At 35.6% G+C, this 24810-nt stretch overlaps 1 protein-coding gene and 2 long non-coding RNA genes across 9 annotated transcripts in view; all 3 read left to right on the top strand.

The window, feature by feature from the left end:
• The first annotated feature begins 6438 nt into the window (after positions 1-6438).
• Positions 6439-7407, top strand: LOC137490306 (uncharacterized). Of its 2 annotated transcripts, none has more exons than XR_011009688.2 (4): positions 6439-6516; positions 6790-6821; positions 7111-7138; positions 7320-7407. It is a non-coding gene; the product is annotated as an uncharacterized lncRNA (long non-coding RNA). The 2 variants fall into 2 exon arrangements; XR_011009689.2 differs by lacking the exon at positions 6439-6516 and adding an exon at positions 6615-6701 and having other exon boundaries at positions 7320-7405.
• Positions 7408-7667: 260 nt separating this feature from the next.
• LOC141375138 (uncharacterized) lies at positions 7668-8723 on the top strand. Its single transcript, XR_012382715.1, has 3 exons — positions 7668-7807; positions 7905-8008; positions 8586-8723. It is a non-coding gene; the product is annotated as an uncharacterized lncRNA (long non-coding RNA).
• Positions 8724-12460: 3737 nt separating this feature from the next.
• Positions 12461-24810, top strand: part of cbfa2t3 (CBFA2/RUNX1 partner transcriptional co-repressor 3) — an 88145-nt gene continuing 75795 nt past the window's right edge. For all 6 annotated transcript variants that reach the window (XR_012382711.1, XR_012382712.1, XM_073907345.1 and 3 more), the window contains exon 1: positions 12461-13004. Coding sequence is in view for 4 of the 6 variants with exons in the window: in XM_073907345.1 (XP_073763446.1) it covers positions 12809-13004 (196 nt within the window). In the remaining 2 variants the exon portion in view is untranslated. The remainder of the gene's footprint in view (positions 13005-24810) is intronic.

The following is a 24810-nucleotide window of genomic DNA, read 5'->3' as shown; positions in this document are numbered from 1 at the left end:
TTAATACAACACAAGACTAATAGTTAACAATAACCTTATTTTTTACCTTAACCCTTAACCTCTATTTTTAATGATTTTTATCATTTATACTAATAACAGTTTTAAGTATTCTGATTTATTGAAATTATAAGTTATACATTTGTAAAAAAAAAAGTTATGTCTTTTCCATGAAGAAATGCAAAGCATATGACATCAAGATTTGAAGTTAAAAAACTGCTATGTATGTATATGTGTGTTAACATGGTAAAATGTGCAAGGTGAGGGAAACACAATTACAACAGCACAGGTGCAAACACACATCTGGCCCATTCAGCTTCCAGAGGAGCCATTACCTCTACCATTGTAATAATTCTTTACATCTCTTATATTTAAGTCATCATTGTTCAAGGCAATGTTATTGTACAACAAGCACTACATATTAGGTTAAAACATTAAGTAAGAAATCCCAGATTAATTTTTCAAACAAAAACAGAGAGATTAAATGACAGCAAATGTACATGTTTTAGTCTTCTGTAAATATATTAATACTAATAATACATCATAGACAGTGTTTACATAGATTCAGTGATTATTATATTGATATTACCCCCGACTTTCAGTTTGTATTTGTTTCTTTAAGTCTGTATTTACATGTCCTTTAGATTACTTGCATATGTACTATCATTTCCTTTGAAATATTTAAATTATCTGTTTCTAGTTTAATTCCTCATTTCCCATGTGTATTAATCAGATATTTGTAATGTGTTAACATTGAATGGACTCGCAAAAGCAAAAACATATGAAATGTGGCAAAGGTATAGCATACACTGTAAACACTGATGTTGTCATTAATATAGACATTAAGTTAATAGAACTTTGCTTCAAATACCAAGTTTTGCCATGAAAACTTACACACGTGTGTTTAACTTACTCATTAGGCGGCAAAAAACTTTTCATTAATATTTTAAGTTCTCTTAACGTAACATTTTAATTTCTTTAAACAGCTTTCTGTCTCTATTTAAAATGATTGGTTGCGCTTGAAATTCTGCCTTGCCAACTGCACTGATTGGTGATATATGTTTCATGACACACATTTTGCTTGTGATGCTGAATTTTGCTGAAGTGCAGCAGGACAGAGAAACAACCTGAACCCATCTGACGAAAAAGAAAAGTTCAATTAGTAACTAGATATTTCAATGCTTATATACATTTTTCCTTAATTGTTAGACACGCAAAGGCAACACGGTGGTGCAGTAAGTAGTCGCCTCAAAGCAAGAAGATTGCTGGCTCGACTAAACTGAGGCAATCACCTTCCTTAAATCATTTGAGTAGTCTCAACTTATTAGGGTTTACAGTGTATGATAACCCTTAAGATGGCATTTGAACATGTTATTCTTGCATCTCTACTTATGAATTGGTATTTGGTATTTATAAATGGCCAGAGTTAGATGGGGAGATCCACTGTAGACTAACAAGGTGTGTTTACTTATATGGGTCGATATTATGATGCACATAGGAGTAAAATAAATAATACCAGTGGTTTACACAGTTTGATCTCTTTTCAATGCCACTTTATTGAATTAAAAGCTCACCTAGTTTGCAAAAGCCATAATGAAAACCACAATTTGTTTTGAGACCATCCTGATAACAGTTAATTCATGGAAATTGTAGTTTGTAAAGTCTACTGAATTACATTATTTGTAATGTATATTTTTATCAACATAAAATTAAATTAACACTAGATTACAACTGGATTTACCAAACTGGGGTTAGAGAATGAACTCATTTAACAAGTTAATAATAATGAAAAAAAAAAAGACAATCAAGTCGTGAGTTCTTTGATTATGTGTCATATTCTTTTTGGGTTCTTGAATAAGCTCTTTCTTGAATTTCTCTTATTAAAACCATTTCTTATTTTGACATTTGAAAACTCCTGCACTACATGTTAGATGAATTCAAATCCTCAAATTCATCATTGGTCAAATTATATTTTATTTTATACACATTAATATAAAAAAGCTTTGTTGCCTCATTCATGTGCAGTAATGTTGCTCGGATAAAAAAAAAAATCTGAGACACAATTGAGCAAGAGGAAAGTCCCTAAAAAAATGTGTGGTCATGGGGAAATAAAAATAGAGTTAAATATAGATATAGTTACAACTCTGTTACAAAATTTCCACCTGTAACTCATGGCTAAACTAAACTGCACACACATGCACACTACTCTCATATCCACTCTGCTGGCCACCATCTGTGTGAGTTTGGCAGTGACAGCCGGTGCATCTGTGTGCACATCCCCTTTCACTTCTGTCCTCAGAGTAAAATGTGTGTGTGTGTGTGTGTGTGTGTGTGTGTGTGTGTGTGTGTGTGTGTGTGTGTGTGTGTGCGTGCGTGTGTGTGTGTGTGTGTGTGTGTGTGTGTGTGTGTGTGTGTGTGTGTGCGTGTGTGTGTGTGTGTGTGTGTGTGTGTGTGTCGTGTGTGGAGGCCAGTGGGTCACAGCTGTACGCAAGCACATTTCTCAGTACCAGCATTAGTGTGGCAGGCCGCAGCATTTGCAACAGCATATGTTAATTTTGTCAAATCTCTTATTTTGTCTTTCATCATTATCTCTTTCTAAAAAAAATTACCTATTGCTCATACTTAAGATTATGGATTTGAAACCAAACTATAAATCTATGTAATAAACTTCACCTTTATAAAGAATGACACCATATCCTGACCTGTAGGTTAATTAGGAAAGCTGTACTATTACTTTACTAAACAATCAGACCAGATTTCACAAAAAAAAAAAAAAAAAAAACTAGAGGTGGGCTTGTGTATTAACTGAAGTCAGAATATAATAAAGGATTAGTTCACCCAAAAATGGTAATTGTGTTAATAATTACTCTCTTACTTAGTGAGTTCATTAATTTACTTCATTAATTACTAATGTTGTTTCAATATTCATGTTTGCTTTGGAACACAAATTAAGATATTTTAGATGAAATCCTAGAGCTCTCTCATCCTCCATAGAAAGCAATAATGCGAGATGGTCAAAGTCCCAAAAATAACCATAAACATTGTCAAAACATTCCATGTGGCTTCAGTAGTTAAACTTTAATCATATGAAGCTTCAAGAACACCTTTTTTGTGCCAAAAAAATCTCTTTGTTCGCCTGTGGGTTCCTCATCAGTTCAGGGTGAGCGTTTATTAAGGGCAATAAATGCGCATCATGACCTGACACAGAAGAGAGGATTTGGTCAAATAAAGTAATTTTTAAAATAGTTTGGTCCACAAAAGTGTCCTTGGGGCTTTGTACGTTTAGATTTAAATCATACAAGATATTTGTCTCTTTCCTATACTTTAGCCTCTGGTCAGTGAGTGAATGTTCCTCGCTGATGGAATGATTTTCCCATTCCCACATGGACTATGGATTCTCCAGTATCATTCAGTTGACAACTACAAAAACATCTCTTCTGAGATCCCCTGAACCCTAGTGAACAAAACCAGGATCCTTTCTTTTCTCCCGCACCTCCTCACACTATAACCCAACCCAAGCTCATTCTGATTACTTACCTGGGTGTGCATTTCAGAAGAGAGCAATATATGCCCCAGGAGGTACTTTTTTTTTTTTTTGCAGTTTTTTTTTGCAGTTTTTGTTTTTGTGAATCCACCAGGGGCCGCTGTGTAGGTTTTCTGATATCTGCCATTCGCGCCTACTGTTCTTGCGTAAATCCACCAGAGGCTGTTGTCGACTGACTGATTTACTGACTGATCTACTGACTAATCAGCCTGATCTCACGAGGAAACAAAAGTATTTTACGTTCAGTTTAGTGGCTAATTCATGCGAAGTTCAGTCATACAAAAATGTACTATTCTAAAAAGGAGGCGTGGCACCCCACCCCAATCATCATTGGGTGATGAGCAAATTGTACTAAATTGTACGAATTAGATTGTACGAATTCATACAAATTTTCCACTAAATCAAAAAGTTCCGAATTGTCGTGAGATTGCGTTGGACTGACTGATACACCCACCGACCCCCTTCCCTAAACCCAATCAATAGTGTTTTATAAAGCACCGATTGACACTGTCACATAAAATGTTTTTGGTTTAAGTGAGCTCCTAGATTGCATCTAAAATATGTTAATTTATGTTCTCAAGATGAGCAAAGATGGCAAGCGATTGGAACGACATGAGAGTGAGTAATTAATGACATGATTTATATTTTTTGGGTGAAGCTTCTAACTAAATTGGCTGTAATACATGAGTGTGAATGCAAGAGTGTATGAGTGTTTCACAGTACTGGGTTCTAGCTGGAAGAACATCCGCTGTGTAAAACATATGCTGGATAAGTTGGATGATGAATAAAGGAACTAAGCTGAAGGAAAATTAATGAATAACCCTTTATTCACAAAAATAAACACATTAGAAAACACACTGCAAAATCCTAAAAAACTTAAATGTAAAAATCTGGCAAGTTTTAAACAAATATGCTGATGATTTCATGTAATAACATAAATACGTAAAACCAATGCTATCTCACGACAATCTGTAACTTTTCAATTTAGTGGCTAATCCGTATGAACATATACAATCTCATTTGTACAGTTTAGAAGGATTTGCTCATCCCAAAATGACAGTTGGGTTCAGGGGTGGGGTTTGGTGCCATGTCTCCTTTTAAGAATAGTACATTTTACATAATTAAACTTTTTTTTCCCTTTTTTTTCTGGATTTCTCTTAAAAACACTGCAGTTGGGTTAAGGAAAGTGGGAGGGCGCTGGTCTATCAGTGCTTTTTAAAACACTATTGGTTGGGTTTAGGTAAGGAGGGTGGGGGGACCGGTCGGTTGGTCACTCATTCAGTCGACAGCAGCCTCTGGTGGATTTACGCGAGAAGAGCAGGCACAAAAGGCTCTCGGAAGAGAAACTCCTGGGACATATTTTGTGATCTTCAGATATGTATATAGGGCTACATTTTCAGAATGAGCCTGGGTTGAACAACTCTCAATATTAAAAGCACAATGATGAAATGAGCAACAACCACAAAAAAACTCTTATGTTGCAATATGCCTTAGAATTTAAGAAATGTCTTTTCAGGTACACTGTAAAAAATTTCCAGGTTTTCACAACAAGTTACTGTAATTTTTTACAGTAAATTACATTAGTATCCCTTCACAGTATTTAACTGAAAAATTCACAGTAATATGTTGTATTCATAATTTTATTGTGAAATTACGGCAGGTAGCATGATTACAGCAAATTACTGTGAAAAGGGATATATCTTTTGCACGTTAGTTATCAAAATTCAAACCTTTTTTAACTCAACGTAGAAAATAATACAAATGAACTTTTAACAGATAATAACAGAATGTTATAGCCCCCAAAACGATTTGGTTACCAACATCTTTTTGGTTGTACTGCACCTTTATTTAATTTTATACAGTTAACATAGAATAGGAAATAATATTTAATGAACAACTGTGCTTAGCCAAAACATAATAAACTGGAATAAAAAGTAATTAATTAATGAAACCAAAGACTGTTAAACAGCCAACAATTATTTTAATGGCAGGGTAAATGTCTGCTTTAGACGGTTTCATGAGTATTGGGCATCTGTCATCGCCTGGAGGTCACTAATCTCAGAATTAAATATATATATATAAATTATTATTTTTTTTATCTATATAAATAAACCACAGATTAGAGTTTTAAACAACTACATTCTAGCATGAAAAACAGTTAAAACTTCATTTTCGGACGCATATAGAGCCATCGAAGACGGGGCAATTGTCCCAATGTCTAGCCTGAAGACAGGCGCCTCTCGGCGGATACATGAGTAATGAGCGCCGTTACCGCCTGGAGGTCATAGATCTCCGCTACCGGCAAAACACACTTAAAATTACACACAATCTTTACTAACAATCCACAGATTTGAGTTTTGAAGAACTACATTCTCGCATGAAAAAGTGTTAAAACTTTATTTCATTACATATTACAAGCAATATTTATAATATTATGTGCCTTCTCATCCACCATTACAGCTTGATGCAGCTATAAGGTGCGAAATGAATCCTGGGAGGAAAAAATAATAATTCTCAATACACTCCAAACGAACTTTATTCTTATTGTTAAAGTCAGAGATATGTAATATTTTGAATGGCGAAGAAAATAATTAACTTTATATTTTAATCAATATATTACTTTTGCACTGCTTCGGTTCAGGACTCGTGTGACATTGAATCAGATTCAGTTATCAGACGTGTTCATAAGCTCATAGTCATCAACAAGCAATTTGTGTACAAGCAGTACACGAACCAAGCAATCTGATGAAATATTAATGAATTATATGTCTGCGTCTTACAATATTATACAAAAAGGAATCGTTTTCAGGCGAATTCGACTCTTTACTGTTCACTTAAAGGAGCCGAATTCGACTCTTTACTGTTCACTTAAAGGAGCCGATTCATTGAACAGAACTGACTCGACTCGACCGCAACAAGCGCCATCACCACAGACAACGCCTGCGTCATCTCTTCACCCAACGGATTCATCCTCGGTAAGTGTTAAAATATGACTTTTGTCCGTTAAATGATTGTTGTATGTGTATTTCTGTATAGTGCATGTCACTTAACAGGAATTTACCGAGTACTTTAGTTGTACTCGCACGTACAGGGTTTAAGCCCGCCTTTTTTTTAAACAAGAAATTAACGACGCCAGATTGTGCTTGTAGTGTTTTCTGAGGTATTAGCATAACGTTAACGTTAGTTCCTGAAAAAAGAAAGGGAATTTTCTTTAATTAACTTCTTGTTAACTGCATTTTTTGTTTCAGTACAAGACTGAAGTAAAGGTGAAATGACTAAGGTAAGCTCTGACCTTCACTTAAGTTAACGTTAACGGTTCACCATCATGTACGTTAATTTTGTTCACTGTAACGTTAACGTTAAGTTAGTTAAATAAACTAAACTCATTATGAAACAAGTCTGTTTTATTAAATGAGGCTTATAATACAATTCAGTTGTATTCTTTTAAACTAACACCAACACAGTACTTATTGTATATTTCTCACTGGTGTTAATGCAGTGCTAACATTTACTAATGAGAACTAATTGTATATTGTCACTAACTGTAGATTTTATTTTTTGGTGTTCAGGTGTAACTGATAATAGCTGAAGTGTGAGGTGAGTGTTAATTCTAAGCACACAAATATAACCTAAATTCATTATCACAATCTAAACCTATATATATATATATATATATATATATATATATATATATATATATATATATATATATATATATAGAGTATGTGTGTTAGGTTGAGTCTTATTCTACTCTTATTATATTCATATTTTTTTGCAGCCACAGCCACTGATGTTGAAACACTGATGCTACCAATCAACCCTTGCTTGATTATTAAAAGTAATGTTGATGCCTTCCTCATTTTTATTAGATTTTTAAATGTCAAGTTTTTCACAGATTTGTTGTGAGCAGTTGCTTGTACAAACTCTTTTTCTTCTTCCAGAAGTTCTACCAGTACCTCCAGTAGTAGTAAATATAAGACAAAGATTTTTTTAAACTATAGTTTTTATTTTTATTAGCAATTTTACTGGGCATGTGTGTTTGTTTGCTTGGTTTTTAATAGGCAGAGCATGGAATGTCAACTTTGTTTCTACAAACAAATTTAATTATTCACAAACACCTCTAATTTAGTCCTTCTTTCCCCCTTTTAGTCTTATTCCTTGGAGGGTCGAGTGGTCATGGGACCTCACCTGGATTTCACAACTGACTTTGGATCTGGTCTGAAACTGAAGTATGCTGAAGATGCCTTTTGCACTCTGGAATTTAAGGTAATAAATATTGTAAATGAGGGCTTGTTTTGGGGGGGTTAAACAAGGAATGTATAGGAGCACAAGTCATGACTCCCCTTGTCCCCTTGTTATAAAGGGCCGTGTTGCAGACACAATTTGTTTGTCTGTGCTGGAGACCAAAGGGGAAGCTGTCTTTAAAAGGATGGGGCTCTTATACCATATGTGAAGTTACCTATTCAGGTGAGTGGATTACAAACAAGTCATTGCAAATGCATAAATAGTGGGAAATTTTTACTGGGCAGCACAAATTAAGTAAAACTCAAAAAACGTTGAAAAATATTTTGAATGTTTGCAAAAAACTTGATTGAAACGAATACAACACAAGTGCTGTATCACTTCAATCAAGTTTTTTTGCAAAATTTTCCTAATATTTAAATCATGAAAAATTAGCTTGATGCAAGAAACATCCTACTAGTATTCAAGAGCAAGTACTGTGATGCATGTGTTAACTTTGCAATAAGTGTGAACCCAGCATTAGATTATAGTCTGTAAACAGAAGGTGTAAATCAAATCAACTGTTTTAAAATGCTCTGCCTAGGTCATTAAAACCACTATTTGTTGTTGGACTGTTCTTGATTGTGTGTTTGTGATGGAAATGTTTTTCAGATGTTTTTGTTTAAATGATTGCAGTTTGACTGAGCTACAGTATTGTCAGCATGTTCAAACTGAGCTAACAGTAATTTTGCTCTGTAGTGCAGCAGTAGTGTCCCAGTAGTGTTGTATGAAGCTAACTGTTTGTCTGCCCTTTTGCTTATAGGTGCTTTTTCGGCACCAGTTTGGAGATGGAAGACAGACGAAGTCCAAGAAGCAGAGAAGACACATCAACCAGCAAGTGTGTAAAATTATCAGGAAAATGATTGACCTTGAATAGACGACTGCCTAATTTAGCAAGAAGTTTTGTCTCTCTCTCTCATGTGTGTATGTATGTGTGTGTATATATATATATATATATATATATATATATATATATATATATATATATATATATATATAATATATATAATGAGAGAGAGAGAGCGCACTCTGAAGCACTGCTTTTTATATGTATGCTTCATATGATGTCAGATTTTTTTATTAATATGTTCTTATAGTATTTTTTGAGGCTTCACCTTCACCTTTTGAAAGTTTTCTGAAATGTTTACACAGATGTCATTAAACTGTTAAATAAATCTGTAAAATGTATGTGTGTTTGTTTTTATTTTGATTTTAGAGTCTTCTCAGATCACCCAAAAATGAAGATTCTGTCGTCATTTACGCATCCTCAGGTTGTTTGGACACAAAGAGGAATATTTAATATTTTTATTCCTGTGTTTAACAAAAAAAATCATTTTTAACAGAGCTGGAACAACCTGAGGGTGAGTAAATCAAGATAGAATTTTCATTTTTGTGTGACCTAAATATGCATTGAAATTTTACAGCACCAAACTGTTAAATTACAGTAATCCGGGATATAACTGTAACTTTACAGTTAAATCAGGTATTTAAACTGCAACCTACTGCTAAATCACAGTAATCATTTTGCAAATTCATAGTAAAATACAGTTAATTCCACAAGATAATACTGTGAAATCACAGTAACGGACTTTATTATCTACTGTAAAGTTACAATATATGGTTGTAATTTCACAATAATTTAATGTGACAAAACCACAGTAAATTACTGTGAACTACCTCACAATAATTTACTGTGAATTTACATACAGTAATTTACTGTGAAAGTAATGCAATTATTAGCCAGTAATTTACTGTGAATTTAAGGTCAAATTTTTTACAGTGTAGAAGTGCTTCAGAGATTCATGTCCTTGAACCTGTCTGATCCAGGGGCTGTTAAAGAGGAAGTACAACCACCACAAGGAGTCCTACTGTCCGGTAGGAACGGGAAGAACAGCCTGCCCACAGACACAGCTGGTTCCTGCCAGAGGAAGCCTGGATGTGAACTATCACAGCCGCTCAGCACTGTTTACTTTCGCCTGGGGAACCACCTGCTCACACGAGGACAGGACACACAGACGTTTATCTAGTTGAGGATATGCATAGGGCTTTATTAGACATATGCTGATATTCAATAAGACAATATATCTTGATAATGGACATTTCAAAATAGAGTGAATAATTATTTATTTTAAAAAAAGTAAAAATATTTAGATCTATATTTCATACTTAATAAAGTATTTCATAAAAAAAATAACAATTTTACATAATTTGGCCTACACTATTGAACATTCTGTGACTATTCATAGATCTTTTTTTCATTAACCATTTACAGTTAGACTCTATTTGTTAACATCAGTTAATTTAAGTAAAGTCAATGTAATGACAACTACAAAAGCATTTATTAATCTTAAGGGATGTTCTTTATGGTGGTTTGAGAATGCCAACATACTGTTATACTACAAAACTTAATATTCTTCTGTCTTCTTCTTAGACTAATTAAGAACGCACCTCCTCCTAGACCGTTCATACTACAATCACCAAACTAACTCCAAACCTCCAAACAATACTGAATTAAGTTTCTATATCTTTTTCAACTGATCCAACTTACGATTTTTCGAAAACTCACCCGGAAAATTCTAAAAAGTCCCATTGACTTAACAGTGGAACAAACTTTGAAACCTCATAACTTTGCACCAGACTGTCATACAGACTTAAGTTTGAGCTTATTTAACCCATCTATATTATACATATTATTTACAGAATGCTTTCAGTGTATTATAACAGCTTGCCAACCAGTGAAAAGCAAAGTTATGTGGCAAAAATTAATGTTAAAGTGAGCAGCGTTTGTCTGACAGGTCCATTTGCGATAGCACCCTCTCAACGGATACTGGATAAAGCGAAATCAACATAGGCTCATTCTAAAAAAGTAGTCTCGCAGACGTTTCTGGAGACCGCGAATTATGTAGCTGGAGGTACTTATGGCTGCATTTCATTTATTTAAGCGGATGCCATAGGGCGGTATGACGCCGTTTCTTTAGGCACTTACCAGCTGACCACTTACCTCCGTGTGGAGGGCTTTCCCGCCACAACCAGTTTGTCGAGTTAGCTCATCGTGTACGTCGGCGAACTTGAGATGCAGAGAGATGTTGACCACAATGACGACAATTTCCGGGTTTGAGTCCAGGGAAGAGCGGTTCCAGTAATCAGGTAATACAAAAACAGAATCCAAAAAATAAAATGGATGAGTAAATAACAGGGTGAAAATTTGGTAAAATCCGAAAACGTGATAAAAATCAGACGAGGACTTTTCTTTTTCTGGACGGCTTCTGTAAACCGTCAGTTGGGTTTAGGGAAGTAAGACTGGCCAGTCAATCATTCAGTCATTCAGTCGGTCGACAGCAGCCTCTGGTGGGTTTACGCAAGAACAGCACGGGTGCAAACAGCACTCACGAGAGACATTTGAGATGCGAAAAAGCACACACAGCCTCTCAAAGATTCACGAAAACAAAAACTGCAAAAATATGTACCTCTCAGGATATATTTTGTCTCCAAAAACGTCCACGGAACTACGTTTTCAGAATGAGCCCGGGATGGATGAAATGGCTAAGGATCCAGCCCAAAATATACAACTGTCTCATTGAAACTCCAAGTGATTTTACAAGAGAGAAGACAATGGCCTACAAGTCTTTGGATACCAACAGTGTTGTTCTTTGGGGTCATGTGCAAGAAATAATGCTCCATGATTACCAGATTCAAAACTTTGTAGTGCTGAAAACCAAGGTTCTGCCTAGCCAAAGACAAGGAAAAAAGATGGAGCTATACAAGACCTGGGTAATCATCAACAAGCAAAACAACTGCATTCTGATAGCGAATTGCACCTGTATGGCAGGGTATGTGTACTTACATTTTTATTTTAAGCATTTAGTGTCCGCAGTTTAATTCACCATGTTTAACTGTGTTTTTTTTTTTTTTTTTTTGCTGAAATCATTGCTGCAACAAAAACGAGTAATGTGTATGATTCAGCATAGCGTGAACTTACCTAATATGAAATGAAAAATGCAGAGTCGAGCGTTTTTAATTAGGCCTTCACTCTATTCAGCTCCCTTTTAGCCAAAGACGTCTGCGGTTGGCATTAAAAGCAATGTGGTGTACTGTAAAATAGTAATTTTCGCATTCTCATCTTACCGCACAACACAACGTTTGTTATTGCAATCTGCCTTTTTTTTTTTTTTTTTGCAACCTGGAACCCGTGTGACATCATGTGTGACATAGGTTGGTAATTCATTTAAACAAATCAATTGTGTGGAACCCAGCATTTTATTACAGTGCGTAACTATAATAAGGTTATTTCTCACTGTTGATTTTAAAGCATCAACATTCACTAATGAGATTGCATTGCAAAGTGTTACATATTGTACTTTATAATCCTTTTGCAATAGAATTTGTTTGAAAATTGTTGAATTTCTGAATCTGAAACCAGTAGAAACCTAAAAACAAAACAAAAAAAAATCATTTTTGGAATAAAGAACTGTGGTTATTTCTATTTGTCCCAAATAGAAGAACTCAATTAAAGTAATGTCAGACATGTGTTTGCACACTGCCCGACTGGAGTACAGTCTCAGCCCACAGGCAGGCTGACCTCTCTGCCACCCAGACCACCCTTTCCTTTTGAGCAGTTACAAAGAGAGCGAAAGAGATAAAGAGAGAGAGCGGCTGGTGGGAGGAACATGCGCTCACTACACGTTCCCTGCTGTGAGAGAGAATATCACCGTATGCCCAGAAGCCCATAAATTTTGAAGAACAACACTGGCACTGCTACCTAAGCTAAGAAAAGGACAGAAAGAAAAAAGAGGTTTTTGGTCAGCATTTAAAAACTTTTTTTTTAGTTCCAAAAGAGCTTTCTTCTGGTTTTCTCATTGGGTTGTGCGACTGTCCATGCTAGAACTGCATTCAAGGTTAGACTTTATACTTATAACAAGGCAAAACTTGGTATCCTGCAGGCCTACGGAAGTCATGAGGAATTGATTTGTGGAACTTTGTGAACTAATGCACTGGGACGAGATGGCTGGAGAAATTCATGTTAAGAGATTTAACAGGTCCGGGAGCAGAAGAACACTTTCCGCTGCCCTTACTCCAACCAGAGTTCCAACCGTCATGTTGACCAGTCGTAGTATTGCCCTGGATAAACAAGCCCTGCATCGACTGGCCCTGCCTCCTTATGTGTCCAAGAGACAGTCCACAGGTATGTGAAACTTTACTGGGACCATGTCCTAGATATTCAAAAGCTACCAACATTTTTAGAATGAAAATGGCACATTTTATAGCTCCCCTGGAGTGTAATAGTAAAGTTGTACCATTTTTGTCGACCATTCAGCTGATCTTTGGGTCTGGTGAGGATACTTTTAGCTTAGCTTAGCATAAATAGTTGAATCAGATTAGACTGTTAGCATTTGGCTCAAAAATGAGTTGAGTTGACTAATTTTATTGTAATAATTAAGGGACTTGCTACCAAACTATGTCTGCAACAGGCGCAATGTTATTATTTAGCACTGATACCTGATGCAAAATATCATTGCACCTGTTGCCGCCATGGTACTGCAGCAAATATCCTTGATTATTACACTGGATTGAAAGTAAAATTCCTAGCCAAATCAACCTCGAAAAAAGCAATTCGTAGGTCTTAGTAAACTATGGTTAACATTTCACTGTAACAGTACATAAATAATGATGTGCTAAAATGTAAAGTAAATGTTACTTTATTATGTACTAATGATGAGTTAAGGTATGCATTAATCATGAACTATCTTTAACTACAACATGAGTCAAATGAGTTCAAGTGTGAAAAATGGATACCTTAATTACTTGTTAATTCATGTTTGTTTGTTAATTCATGTAATAATTACTTTTTGCTTAATTTAACCATCATGAACTCATAAGCTGTTAATGTTTAATTATATCATGAGGGACACATCATCATTAACTCACTCCTATCTACTCACGAACTCCTTATGCACATCCATCTAGTGCGTTTACACTGAATAACGAATTTAAAAGTGTTCAGTCAACATCAACAGTTTAAACACAGGAGTTCATGAGTAGTTAAGGATAAGTTAATGGTGATGTGCCCCTCCAAGTAAAGTCATGACAAAATAATATTAACAGCTCATGAGATCATGTTGGTTACATTAAACTTAAATGTTAATAAATACATTACTTAACAACATGTACTAACAATTAATAAAGGTAGCCGTTATCCACACTTGAACCCATGTGACTCATGTTGTAGTTAAAGTTAGTTTATGATTAGCGTGTGTCTTAACTCATCATTAATTACAACAGTTTACATATTAATAAGTCATTATGCATGTACTTTTATTGTAAAATGTTTACGAACTATGTAGCTACAAAGGGTCAAAATGGTTATATTCAGTGTGTGCCCTATACGTTAACAAATGGGGAGTCAACTTTTTCCGTAGTAGTTTGGTAATACATGCCATCTACACCTACAGTACTCCACACCTGAACCCAACCATCACAGTTATTAACATCTACACCCACTCCATCCCTAAACCCAACCATCACAGTTATTAACGTCTACACCTACTCCAAACCTAAACCCAACCATCACAGTTATTAACGTCTACACCTACTCCACACCTAAATCCAACCATCACATTTATTAATGTATACATCTTTCCCAAACTTAAACCAAACCATTACAGATTTTAATGCGAGCTGCAGAGGCTTTCATGCTTAACATGCTCGCCATTGGACTGTTATTTGCAACCACCGGGGATGACGCCGAGTAGGGAACTGTCTTGACAAAATGAATGAAGTCAGCGAGTGAAGTTGCATGATGGAGTATATATATAGTTTAAGTGCTCAGCATTTTCTGTAATGTTGGTTGATCGAGGAAGTCTCACTGACTACTCAGGGTTTCCCAAAAAACTGCGTAACTCACGGCTAAACAATCATAGTACGATGCATCCTTTAAGAAAAAAAACGATGTAGTGACGAGTGTTTCCCAAAACGCATAGTTTCTCTGTTGCAGATCCATTGCTTGAACCATGTTAGTTGTAACGTAAAACACCCATAATGACGCTCTAAACGGGGCAAAGAAACCACTTCTTTACAGAAGAACCCAATCTTTTCTTTGAGTAAATTATAGTGTTTAACACAAACACGCATTTAAAAAAAATCCAATATTAGCTTTGGTAAAAAACCAAAACCATTGTTTTTCATATAAACCGAATTATATGTAAATGCCACATTTAGGGCCTGTGTTTCCTTTACAAATATTATTGAGAATATAACATATCCTATTCTAAAACAAATCACTTAAATAAGTTATTCTATTCTAATATCATATATAAATCATATGGTTAAATAAATAATGAGGCCATTTTAAATAAAAATGTATATTTGTTGTTTATTGGGAAATAAAAAAAAACTAATTTAATAATAATATTAATAATACTAATGATCATAATGATGATGATAATAAATATTATTTTTATTATTATGCATTAAAAATAAATAAAATCATAATTTAATAATAATATTAATGATGATGATGATGATTAATAGGGTATTGTTTATTTATTTTTTAGAAAAGTTACTTTTACAGTTTGACACTTGCAAACCACAGCAAAAAGTTCTAACCAGCAGGCTCATGTCATATTCAGATGTGCAGATACTTAATGAATAACCCACTATAAATTAAAATAAATAACGTATGCTTTTTGTTTTCACAAGCTTTGGAGACGTAACATAAATTCCGCTATTAAATAATAAGCTTTAGCTTGAGGCTGTGTTCAAAATTACATCAATGTTTTCAAAGTGTACTGCGAAGGAAGCACAATTGTAAACATGAAGATCGCTAAAACTGAACTGTAAAAATAGTTTGAAAGCCTCATAGGGGGGATGATCTTTTTTATCTTTAATAATTCCAACTTTGAATGTTAGAATGTTCTAAATGAATAAGGCATAGGGGGATAACTGGGAATAGAACACAGCCAGGAACTATGTTTTGAACGACAGCTCCAGACCTGTAGTTGCGAGTGCTCAAGTTTGCGACGCAGTTGTAACCACGGAACTTGCGACCTTAGTTGGCTAACGATGGTTTTGGGAAACGCACAAATGCTAAAGTTCTGGTCTATTGTATTGTACTGCTCTAGCTGGTCCATCAGCACTCTTGGATACCATGCATCACAAACCACCAACCAGCATCCCATGATGATCCCAGCATGCAAACATGCCTCATACCAGCAAAGCTTGATTTTTCAGCGGGGATGCTGGATAACAAGATTCAAAACATATGCTGGTGACTCGAGCACTTCTGTCTTTTGACTTCTTTGTGCAGTCTGCCATTTCAGATAAACAGCTAAAACATGTGGTTGCACAGTAAATCATACAACTGCCACCAAGCAGGATTCACAATATCTGAGGACTCTTAAACCACTTGAGACCAAAATAAGAAATATTATGCTAAAGTGCCACTTTTAAGTTTTACTTTATGGCCTAAAGGTAAAAAAAAAAGGTTTTAGCTTGTGTTAAAAGGTAATATTCAGCATTGCATATTACCCGCAGCACCGCTCAGCTCTTGGCAATAATGAGCTATGCACACGTTCCTCTGATAAGTGCAGTATAATTAGGCTTACTCGTAAACATCCCCTGTAATTCAGTGATAAAATGGCTGAGGCAGCGAGCTAAACGTCCCTAAGGCCAGCCCGCTGCTCGGCTACAAAAAAAGGACCTGGAGCTTGTAAACAGCAGGGCTTTGTCTCATGTACTGCTACCTATCTATGTGTGCGAACATGTATGAGAAGGGGCTGATGGGAGGTGTAGTCAACAGCTGGGAAATGAAGGGGCTTTTTATGTTGGCCGATAGCAGCGAAGCTTCTTGTGAGGCGGCAGATGTGGTGCGACTTGGGCAACAGCTGCGGCGAATGATAACCGCTGTGGTGAAGAGATGTCAAAATGCTGGCTTCTCTCTCCCTGTGCCTTATCATCACACACACTCACACACACCAGCCTGCAATGAAAACAGCCACCACACTTATACTGTAACAAGACGGGGGAGCTGAATCAAGCTCTGCAATTCTTAAAGCGAATTTTTTTTTAAATGATCAAAACAATGTCTGGTTTTCTCCTATCACAGGCAGCAGAGAGCTTAGCCACACAAATCCACCGCTTTTTGAATATGTATGCTTGGATGATATGTTGGCCAGTGCTGTAGCATCTTAGCATTGCTAACAGTGGTCGATGTGTGTTAGGAGCTGACTGTGCTTGCAGGTGAAATGAGGACAGATGAATGATGCTGTCCCGTATGCTTTTCCACTCATAACAAAGATTAAATCAATTAAGGGTTACACTGTTATTCTTAAATTAAGTATTGATCAGATGCTCATGGAAGTGATGTATTAGATGCATGTGGTTCAGTTTTTAAAATAATGATGTGAGTTTAAAAAAAAATAATAACATGCTGGCAAGGTATATTTGATGCTGGTCTCAATGCAGATCTTGCTGGTCTCAATACTAGTCTCAATGCTGATCTCAATACTGGTCTTGCTGGTCTCAATGCTGGTCTTAATACTGGTCTTAATACTGGTCTTGTTGGTCTCAGTGCTCGTCTTGCTGGTCTTAATGCTGGTCTTGCTGGTCTCAATGCAGGTCTTGTTGGCCTCTGTACTGGACTCATTGGTCTCAATACTGGTCTTTCTGGTGTCAATGCTGGTCGCAATGTTGGTCTTGCTAGTCTCAATGTTGGTCTTGCTGGTCTCAATACTGGTCTTGCTGGTGACAATGCAGGTGTCAATGCTGGTTTTGCTGGTCTCAATACTGGTCTTGCTGGTCTCAATAGTCTTAATGCTGGTCTCAATACTGGTCTTGTTGTTCTCAATGCTGCTTTTGCTGGTCTTTATACTGGTCTTGCTGGTCTCAATAATTGTCTCAATGCTGGTCTCAAATCTGGTCTTGTTGGTCTCAATAATTGTCTCAATGTTGGTCTCAATACTGGTCTTGTTGGTCTCAATGCTGGTCTTTCTGGTTTCAGTGCTGATCTCAATGCAGATCTTGCTAGTTTCAATGCTGATCTCAATGCAGTTCTTGTCAGTCTTGATGGTGTCAAGACTGGTCTTATTGCTGATCTTGATGGTCTCAATACTGATCTTGCTGGTTTCAAAGCTGGCCTCATTGCATTAATAGCATTAAAACCAGCAAAACCAGCATTGAGACCAGCATTGAACCATCAAAACAACTAATGAGATCAGAAAGGTCTTGTTGGTGTCAGTAGTGGTCTTGCTGGTGTCAAGCCTGGTCTCAATGCTGGTCTGGTTGGTCTCAACACTATTATTGCTGGTGTCAATGCTGGTCTCAATACTGGTTTTGCTGGTCTCCAAGCTGGTCTTGCTTGTTTCAATACTAGTCTCAATGCTTGTATTGCTGATTTTAATGCTGGTCTTGCTGGTTTCAATGCTGGTCTCATTTAATTAAAACCAGTGTTGAGGCAAGCAAGATCAGCACTGAGACAAGGTCTTGCTGGTCTCAATGCTGGTCTTACTGGTCTCAGTGCTTGTCTTTCTAGTTTTAATGCTGATCTCATTGCTGATGTTGCTGGGCTCAATGCTGGTTTTCTGGTCTAAATGCTGGCCTCAATGCTGATCTTTCTGGCTTGTTTCAATGCTGTGCTGGGTTCATTGCTTTCAATGCTGCACCAGCATTGAGACCAGCATTGACAGCAGCAAAACAAGTACTATGAATAGCAAGGTCTTGTTGGTCTCAAAACTGGTCTTGATGGTATCAGTACGGGTCTTGCTGGTCTCAATGCTAGTGTCAATGATCATCTTGCTGGTCTCAATGCTGGTCTTTCCGGTTTCAATGCTGGTCTTACTGGTCTAAATGCTGATCTTTCAGGTTTCAATGCTGTCTTTATGCAGATCTTGCTGGTCTCAATGCTGGTCTTTGAGAAAAGAAAGACCAGCAATAAAACCAGCAAGACCTGCATTGAAATCAACAACACCAGCATACAGGTCATCAAAACATATCTTACCAGCATATGCTGTTTTTCTGAGCAGAGAACATGACGACAACAGAGAAATGCCAAAACTTACTAATCTGCATAAGCATTTGTCATCTATCACCTATAGTTTGAAAAAAGAAATTTTGATTATTTTGATTATTATGACAGTTTGCTTTGTAGATATTTTGCAAGACAGACAGAAACTAACGTCAGACGGCTCAAAACCTGGAATTCTACCATCTCTTATATGAAAGTAGCCTGTAGAACAGCATTTTACAAGCAAGCATCTGTAAGAGCCATCTACTCAGAAGAATTCTCATTTTACAATTGTCTGGTGGTTTAGTTTATGGGAAATGATTAGTGTGAGAGCCATTAATTTAAAAGTTCAAGGCTTCGGACATCATGTTATTGCTGTTTTTTAACTGTACAACATGCTTGATATTCTTGATATTTGCATGATTTTGGCAACCTGGTATTTCTTGAATGTTTTGTTATATTTATAAACCCAGTAGGACTTGCAGCACAAATAGTTTTGCTATTTATTGCACCTTTTATTACTCTAGTTTTATATTTACCTACTGTGACTAATAAACCTCATGCATTCACAGAAAACAACATTCACATTTTATCAGTGAAGGAGATGCAAGCTGATGAAAGTCAGAACCAGACTGCAGATATGAGTTAAGATTTCATGGTTTGATGGTCACAGAGATTTTTTTATATTTTTGGTTCAAACTATGATTGTACCACAGTTATTGGTTATCAATCCTCATATGCTATGTTAAGCCAGTTTTAATATACAAATTGTACATATTGATGCTTTATTAATGGAAAAAAAAACATAAAAGCTGGGTGCAGATCTAACACAACAGAGCTAAATCACCCACTGTATGTGTTGCCATTAGCTTCATCTTGATACAAATAGTAAAACACATTCTGAAAGAAACAATTGTTTTTATTCAATTTTACTATTTATTATTATATCCAGGGCATTATATTATGCTTTTTAAAGATAAGAAGGCAATAAAACATCAGTAGCTGAGGAAGATTGATTTTATGACATTAAATGTTAGCAGCAAATGATAATGGATCGTATATCATCAGCTTATGTTCATGCAGTATGTCTGTTAGCCCCACTGATCACATGCATGCCTACCTAAAACAGTTGCACAATGTGTTTGGCTTTTTGCCCACCAGAGTTGTTCATCTCCCAGTAAGTTTGTTATGATCAGAACAACTTTAAATTCTGTTTTTTTTTTTTTTTAATTGCTAATACAGGAAAACCAGAGAAAAACCAAGGGATCACACACATATCCTTGAAAAAATATCAATGTTAACAGACACATTCATGATAAAAATAATACAATTAACTAAGGGGAGAGGAAGAAAAGAATAAAAACAGACAAAAAATAATAAAATTGAATGACATTACAATGACAATCACCAAATACATACAAGAAAAGCATCTAAATTCAAGGATTTTCTTTGAATACCTCTGTATATTAATTTTAGGAATCTTACACCAAAATATGGCGGGTTATTTTAATCATATTCTGCAGGGACTAACCCAACTGCTGAGTTTTTTTTTTTTTTAATTAAATTAACAGGACCAAATTTAATCCAATGTTAGTCCAAATTTTACACAATTTGGGTTTAAATAACGGAGTATTGAGTGTAGTTTTTTTATTAGTATTTTGTTTTTAATTAAAGTCTTGTTTTGTATGATCATCAGTTTTTTTAATGAATGGATGAATGAAGGAATGAATAAATAAATGGATTTAGTGATGATTAGTGTTTTGAAATTTGCTCAATGCAATGCTTTTTATCCTATATGTTTTATTTTTGGCCCCATGAAAATACTTTTTTTTTTGTCTTTTAGTAAAAAAGCATGTATTTACTTAACTTTGCAATGCAGAAATGTGTATTTGGAAGGACTTGACAGTAAACGGTCCAACTACTTGGGTTCCAGACCAGTGTGTTTATGGCAATACATTAAAATTAAATGATAAGCTATGAAAATGCTGGTCTGTAACCCATATACAATATAACTGCAGGTTAACTATGTCTATGTACATTATAATTACTTAATTGTTAAAAAAGCAATTAGTTACTAGTTGATTAAAGTTGTCAGTAACTAATAAAGTTTTGGTAGCTAATAACCTTAACCCTTCTGATTTTGATTGTAATGCAATAATGTGCAATAATGCTAGATTTAGGTTGTGCTGTCAGGTGACCAAAATTTAAAAAAAAAAAAGTGTATCCAGCCTCTAAGGACAACGCTATTTTTACGTCCTATGATGACCTCAAATGACGTTGATATTTTAGTTGATTTTAGGTGGTGTTGGAAAGAGACCAATGTCCAACTTCAAGCCAACATCTTGAACCAACACCATATTTATGTCAAATACTGACATTTATTTGTCAAGTGTGGCAACCAAAATCTAATGTCTAATAGACCTCAAATGGGAGCTTCCACAAAATGTCAAGCTATAATATCATTAGATGTTTATATTTGGTTCATTTTAGGTTGTCTTTGAAATTGACCAATGTCCAATGTCGACCAAGTCCAATGTCAAGCTAACTTCTTAAACAAGCTGTATCACCATTAGATGTTTATTTTTGGTTGATTTTAGGATGTGTTTGAAAGTGAATAAAATACAACTTCGAGTAAACATCCTAAACTAATGTCATATTGATGTTTAATACTGACATTTATTTGTCAGGTATGGCAACCAAAATTTAACATCTAATAAATGTCATAGTGGTAATGTCCACACAACAGCAAGCTGTAACATCATTAGTCTTTGATATTTGGTTGATTTTAAGTTGGACTTTAGACATTGACGTCAACCTAATTTTCATTTCCAAACATAATGTAACATTCACACAACATTGGGGTACAACATCAGTCTGATGTCATGTTGACATCCTGTGCCTGCTGAGCGGTTGAAAAAATGAGTATGTTTTAATGTATCCATTCATGCTGTAGAACGCGTTAGTTGTGCGCCTCACTTACACACTGCTTAATACAGCAGATACAGGATCTTACAGCAATACGCAAATATCTTAACATATGAAAAATAATTATAATATTAAGGATATATATATATCGGATATAAATATAAAAGATTAAAATATTACAAAACATATTATTTTCTAGCCTACATAAATATAAAAACAATACTTTCATGCCTTCCTCATCTCGGAGGGATTTCAGTTTATTTGTGACAATTTGCTTTTGTATATTGTTATCATTATTAGCAGTATTACTTATTATATCCATATTTATATTTGTTTTATTTAAAACAAGCTTGGTGATGCAGTGGCGCAGTAGGTAGTGCTTTCGCCTCACAGCAAGAAGGTCGCTGGGTCGCTGGGCTCAGTTGGCATTTCTGTGTGGAGTTTGCATGTTCTCCCTGCATTCACATGGGTTTCCTCCGGGTGCTACGGTTTCCCCCACAGTCCAAAGACATGCTGTACAGGTGAATTGGGTAGGCTAAATTGTCTGTAGTGTATGAGTGTGTGTGTGTATGGATGTTTCCCAGAGATGGGTTGCGGCTGGAAGGGCATCCGCATTCATTCTGCTGTGGCGAACCCGGATTAATAAAGGGACTAGCCGACAAGAAAATGAATGAATGAATGAAAATGTAATTTTGCACACACTTCGTTATTATTGTTTATTTATTCGTTTGCTAGAAATTAGAACTGAATTTAGAAATAGTTTTGAAACAAATCTTTGCGCTTAACAAACAAAATGAATTATTTATTGGCTAATTGATGTCTGTGCGTACAAGAAGTTTCCCTATCCACGAGAGCGAAAGTGAAAGTAGATAATGAGGAGGCCTTATCCCACATTTTCGCGCTGCAGATGCTCTGTTTAACTGTTTTCTTGCTAGTGAAACGCTCAGCTTTGCCACTTACAAAGGCGCCATGTAAATAGCAAATGCGCTATGGCGCGACGCAACTGACTCTTAAAGGGAATGGCAGATGAAACTCTGATTGGTTTATTCTCAAAACACACCTATAATTAATTAAGAAAATAAACTCTTCCGTTTTAGACCATGCGCCACGGTGCAAATCAGATTTTTCCGTCCTTATATTAGCAAAAGTGGATTCTGACACATCCTGAATGCGTTTGCGCCCTGCGCTTTGTACTTTGCACATGGATCGTCAAAATAGATAAGTGTTTCAGCAGCATACCCCAGGAGTACTTTCTAGCAAGCAAATGTTCTACATATATCTATATATGTGTGAGTCTGCAGTATGGGGAGAGAAAGAAAGAGATAAAGTGAGAGAAAGAGAAAAGCAGAGAGCAGTTATTCTTCCTATTTCCTCTGCACCAGCTTTGTGGTCTCTATAAGGAACAGATGTTCACAAGTTGATACTGTGCATCAACCCCCTCTTTTTGCTATCTTGAGTCCCAGCACTGCCAACTGCCTGAACACACAAAGCCAAAGTCAGGGTTTAACTATCAGCACGCGCACCTGCGAGGGCACTTCCATGCACAGATGTGCGCCAGAAAATGAAAAAAAAAAAAAACTCAACAAATTCTACAATTCGCAACATCACACCGGCGAGGAGGTGAAAGAAAGAAAAGTCACAAATGAGATCTGTGCTCAAAATTGCTGTCTCAATTGTTTCTCCTAAACAGCAGTGCCGTAGAATAGAGAGGAAATTGAGACCTTTGGTTACGTTTCCTGCTTCTCTGATTTGTCTTTCAGTGAAAGAGTCAAGCCAACGGTTCAGATTTGCCAAGATACCTGCATGTGAATTAGCCAAATATGTGAATACTCTTAAATACTAATTTAATCATTCTTATTAATATACAATTGACCAATCAAATACTTTTTAATTTCATTCATTTTATTCATCTTTATTTAGCCCAGTCAATGAGGACTTGGTAGAGGGATGGAGACTGAAAATTAGTTATTATTATTTTGTGGGAATTCAGGACCATATTTTTCATGTGGATTAGTAGTCAAGTTTATTTGCTTTCCTAAATGCCTGATTTCCAGAACCCGACTTCTATAAATAAATTGGCTGGACAACTAAACAAATATTAGATTTAATTTTTATCAATACAACACTAGGGGACATTAAGACAACAGGAAATTAAACTATACACTGTAAAAAAAATGCAGGGTTCCACACAATTCATTTATGTTGACCCAACACAAATCAGTTAAGTTAACTTAACACTTATAACAATATTATGGAGATTTAATATAAAAAATATATTGTTAAGTTATTTAATTTAAATATAAATATATATTTTTACTAATGATATATGATGGACATGATGGAATAAATTTGTATCTAAAAATAAGTATTGTATTTATATTACTTTCTTCTAAATGTTTAGGAAAGGTTAGGGTTCATCAAACGTGTGGTTATGACTATCCGACAAACTAATCCAGCAAAAAAAAGTTCTTAAAATGCCACTAAAATGCAGTATTAAAACCTCACAAATAAATAAAAAACAACTGAATAACTGCAAAAAAAGGTTTACCTTTTGAAAAAGATAACCACCCCTTTTAACGAGCTGGTGCCTATTCCTGTGCCTAATTAACCTAACTTGCCTATTTATTATCCTAGTTAAGCGTTTAAATGACACTTTAAGCTGAATATTCAGCTTCACCAGGAAACGTGACAATTTTATATTTTGTCAGTTTTGTAGCTAAATCGTCATTTCAGTCGTACGATTTGTAAAAGGAGGCTTGGCACCAAACCCCTCCCCTAAAACTAACCGTTATTGAGAGATGAGCAAATCATACTAAAATGTATGAATGAGATCATACAAGTTAGCCACTAAATTTGAAAGCGTGCTGTGTCTAAAACTATTGATTTATCTATAAAAGAGTCGATTTATAGTGGTTCAAATGAATCACGTCGATATGGAACTCAAGCCCCGCCAATTTGTTGCGCAAGCATATCAGGGAAAATTAAAACCCCTGGTCCCACCTACAAAAATTGTTGAAAGAAAAGAAGACAAACACTGTAGCAGATCCTGACTGAATTATGTGCTCTG

This window comes from Danio rerio, chromosome 7, assembly GCF_049306965.1.
Source record: "Danio rerio strain Tuebingen ecotype United States chromosome 7, GRCz12tu, whole genome shotgun sequence".
Lineage (NCBI taxonomy): Eukaryota > Metazoa > Chordata > Actinopteri > Cypriniformes > Danionidae > Danio > Danio rerio.
The sequence above is the reverse complement of the archived record's forward strand: the minus strand, read 5'-3'. Positions and strand labels throughout refer to the sequence as shown.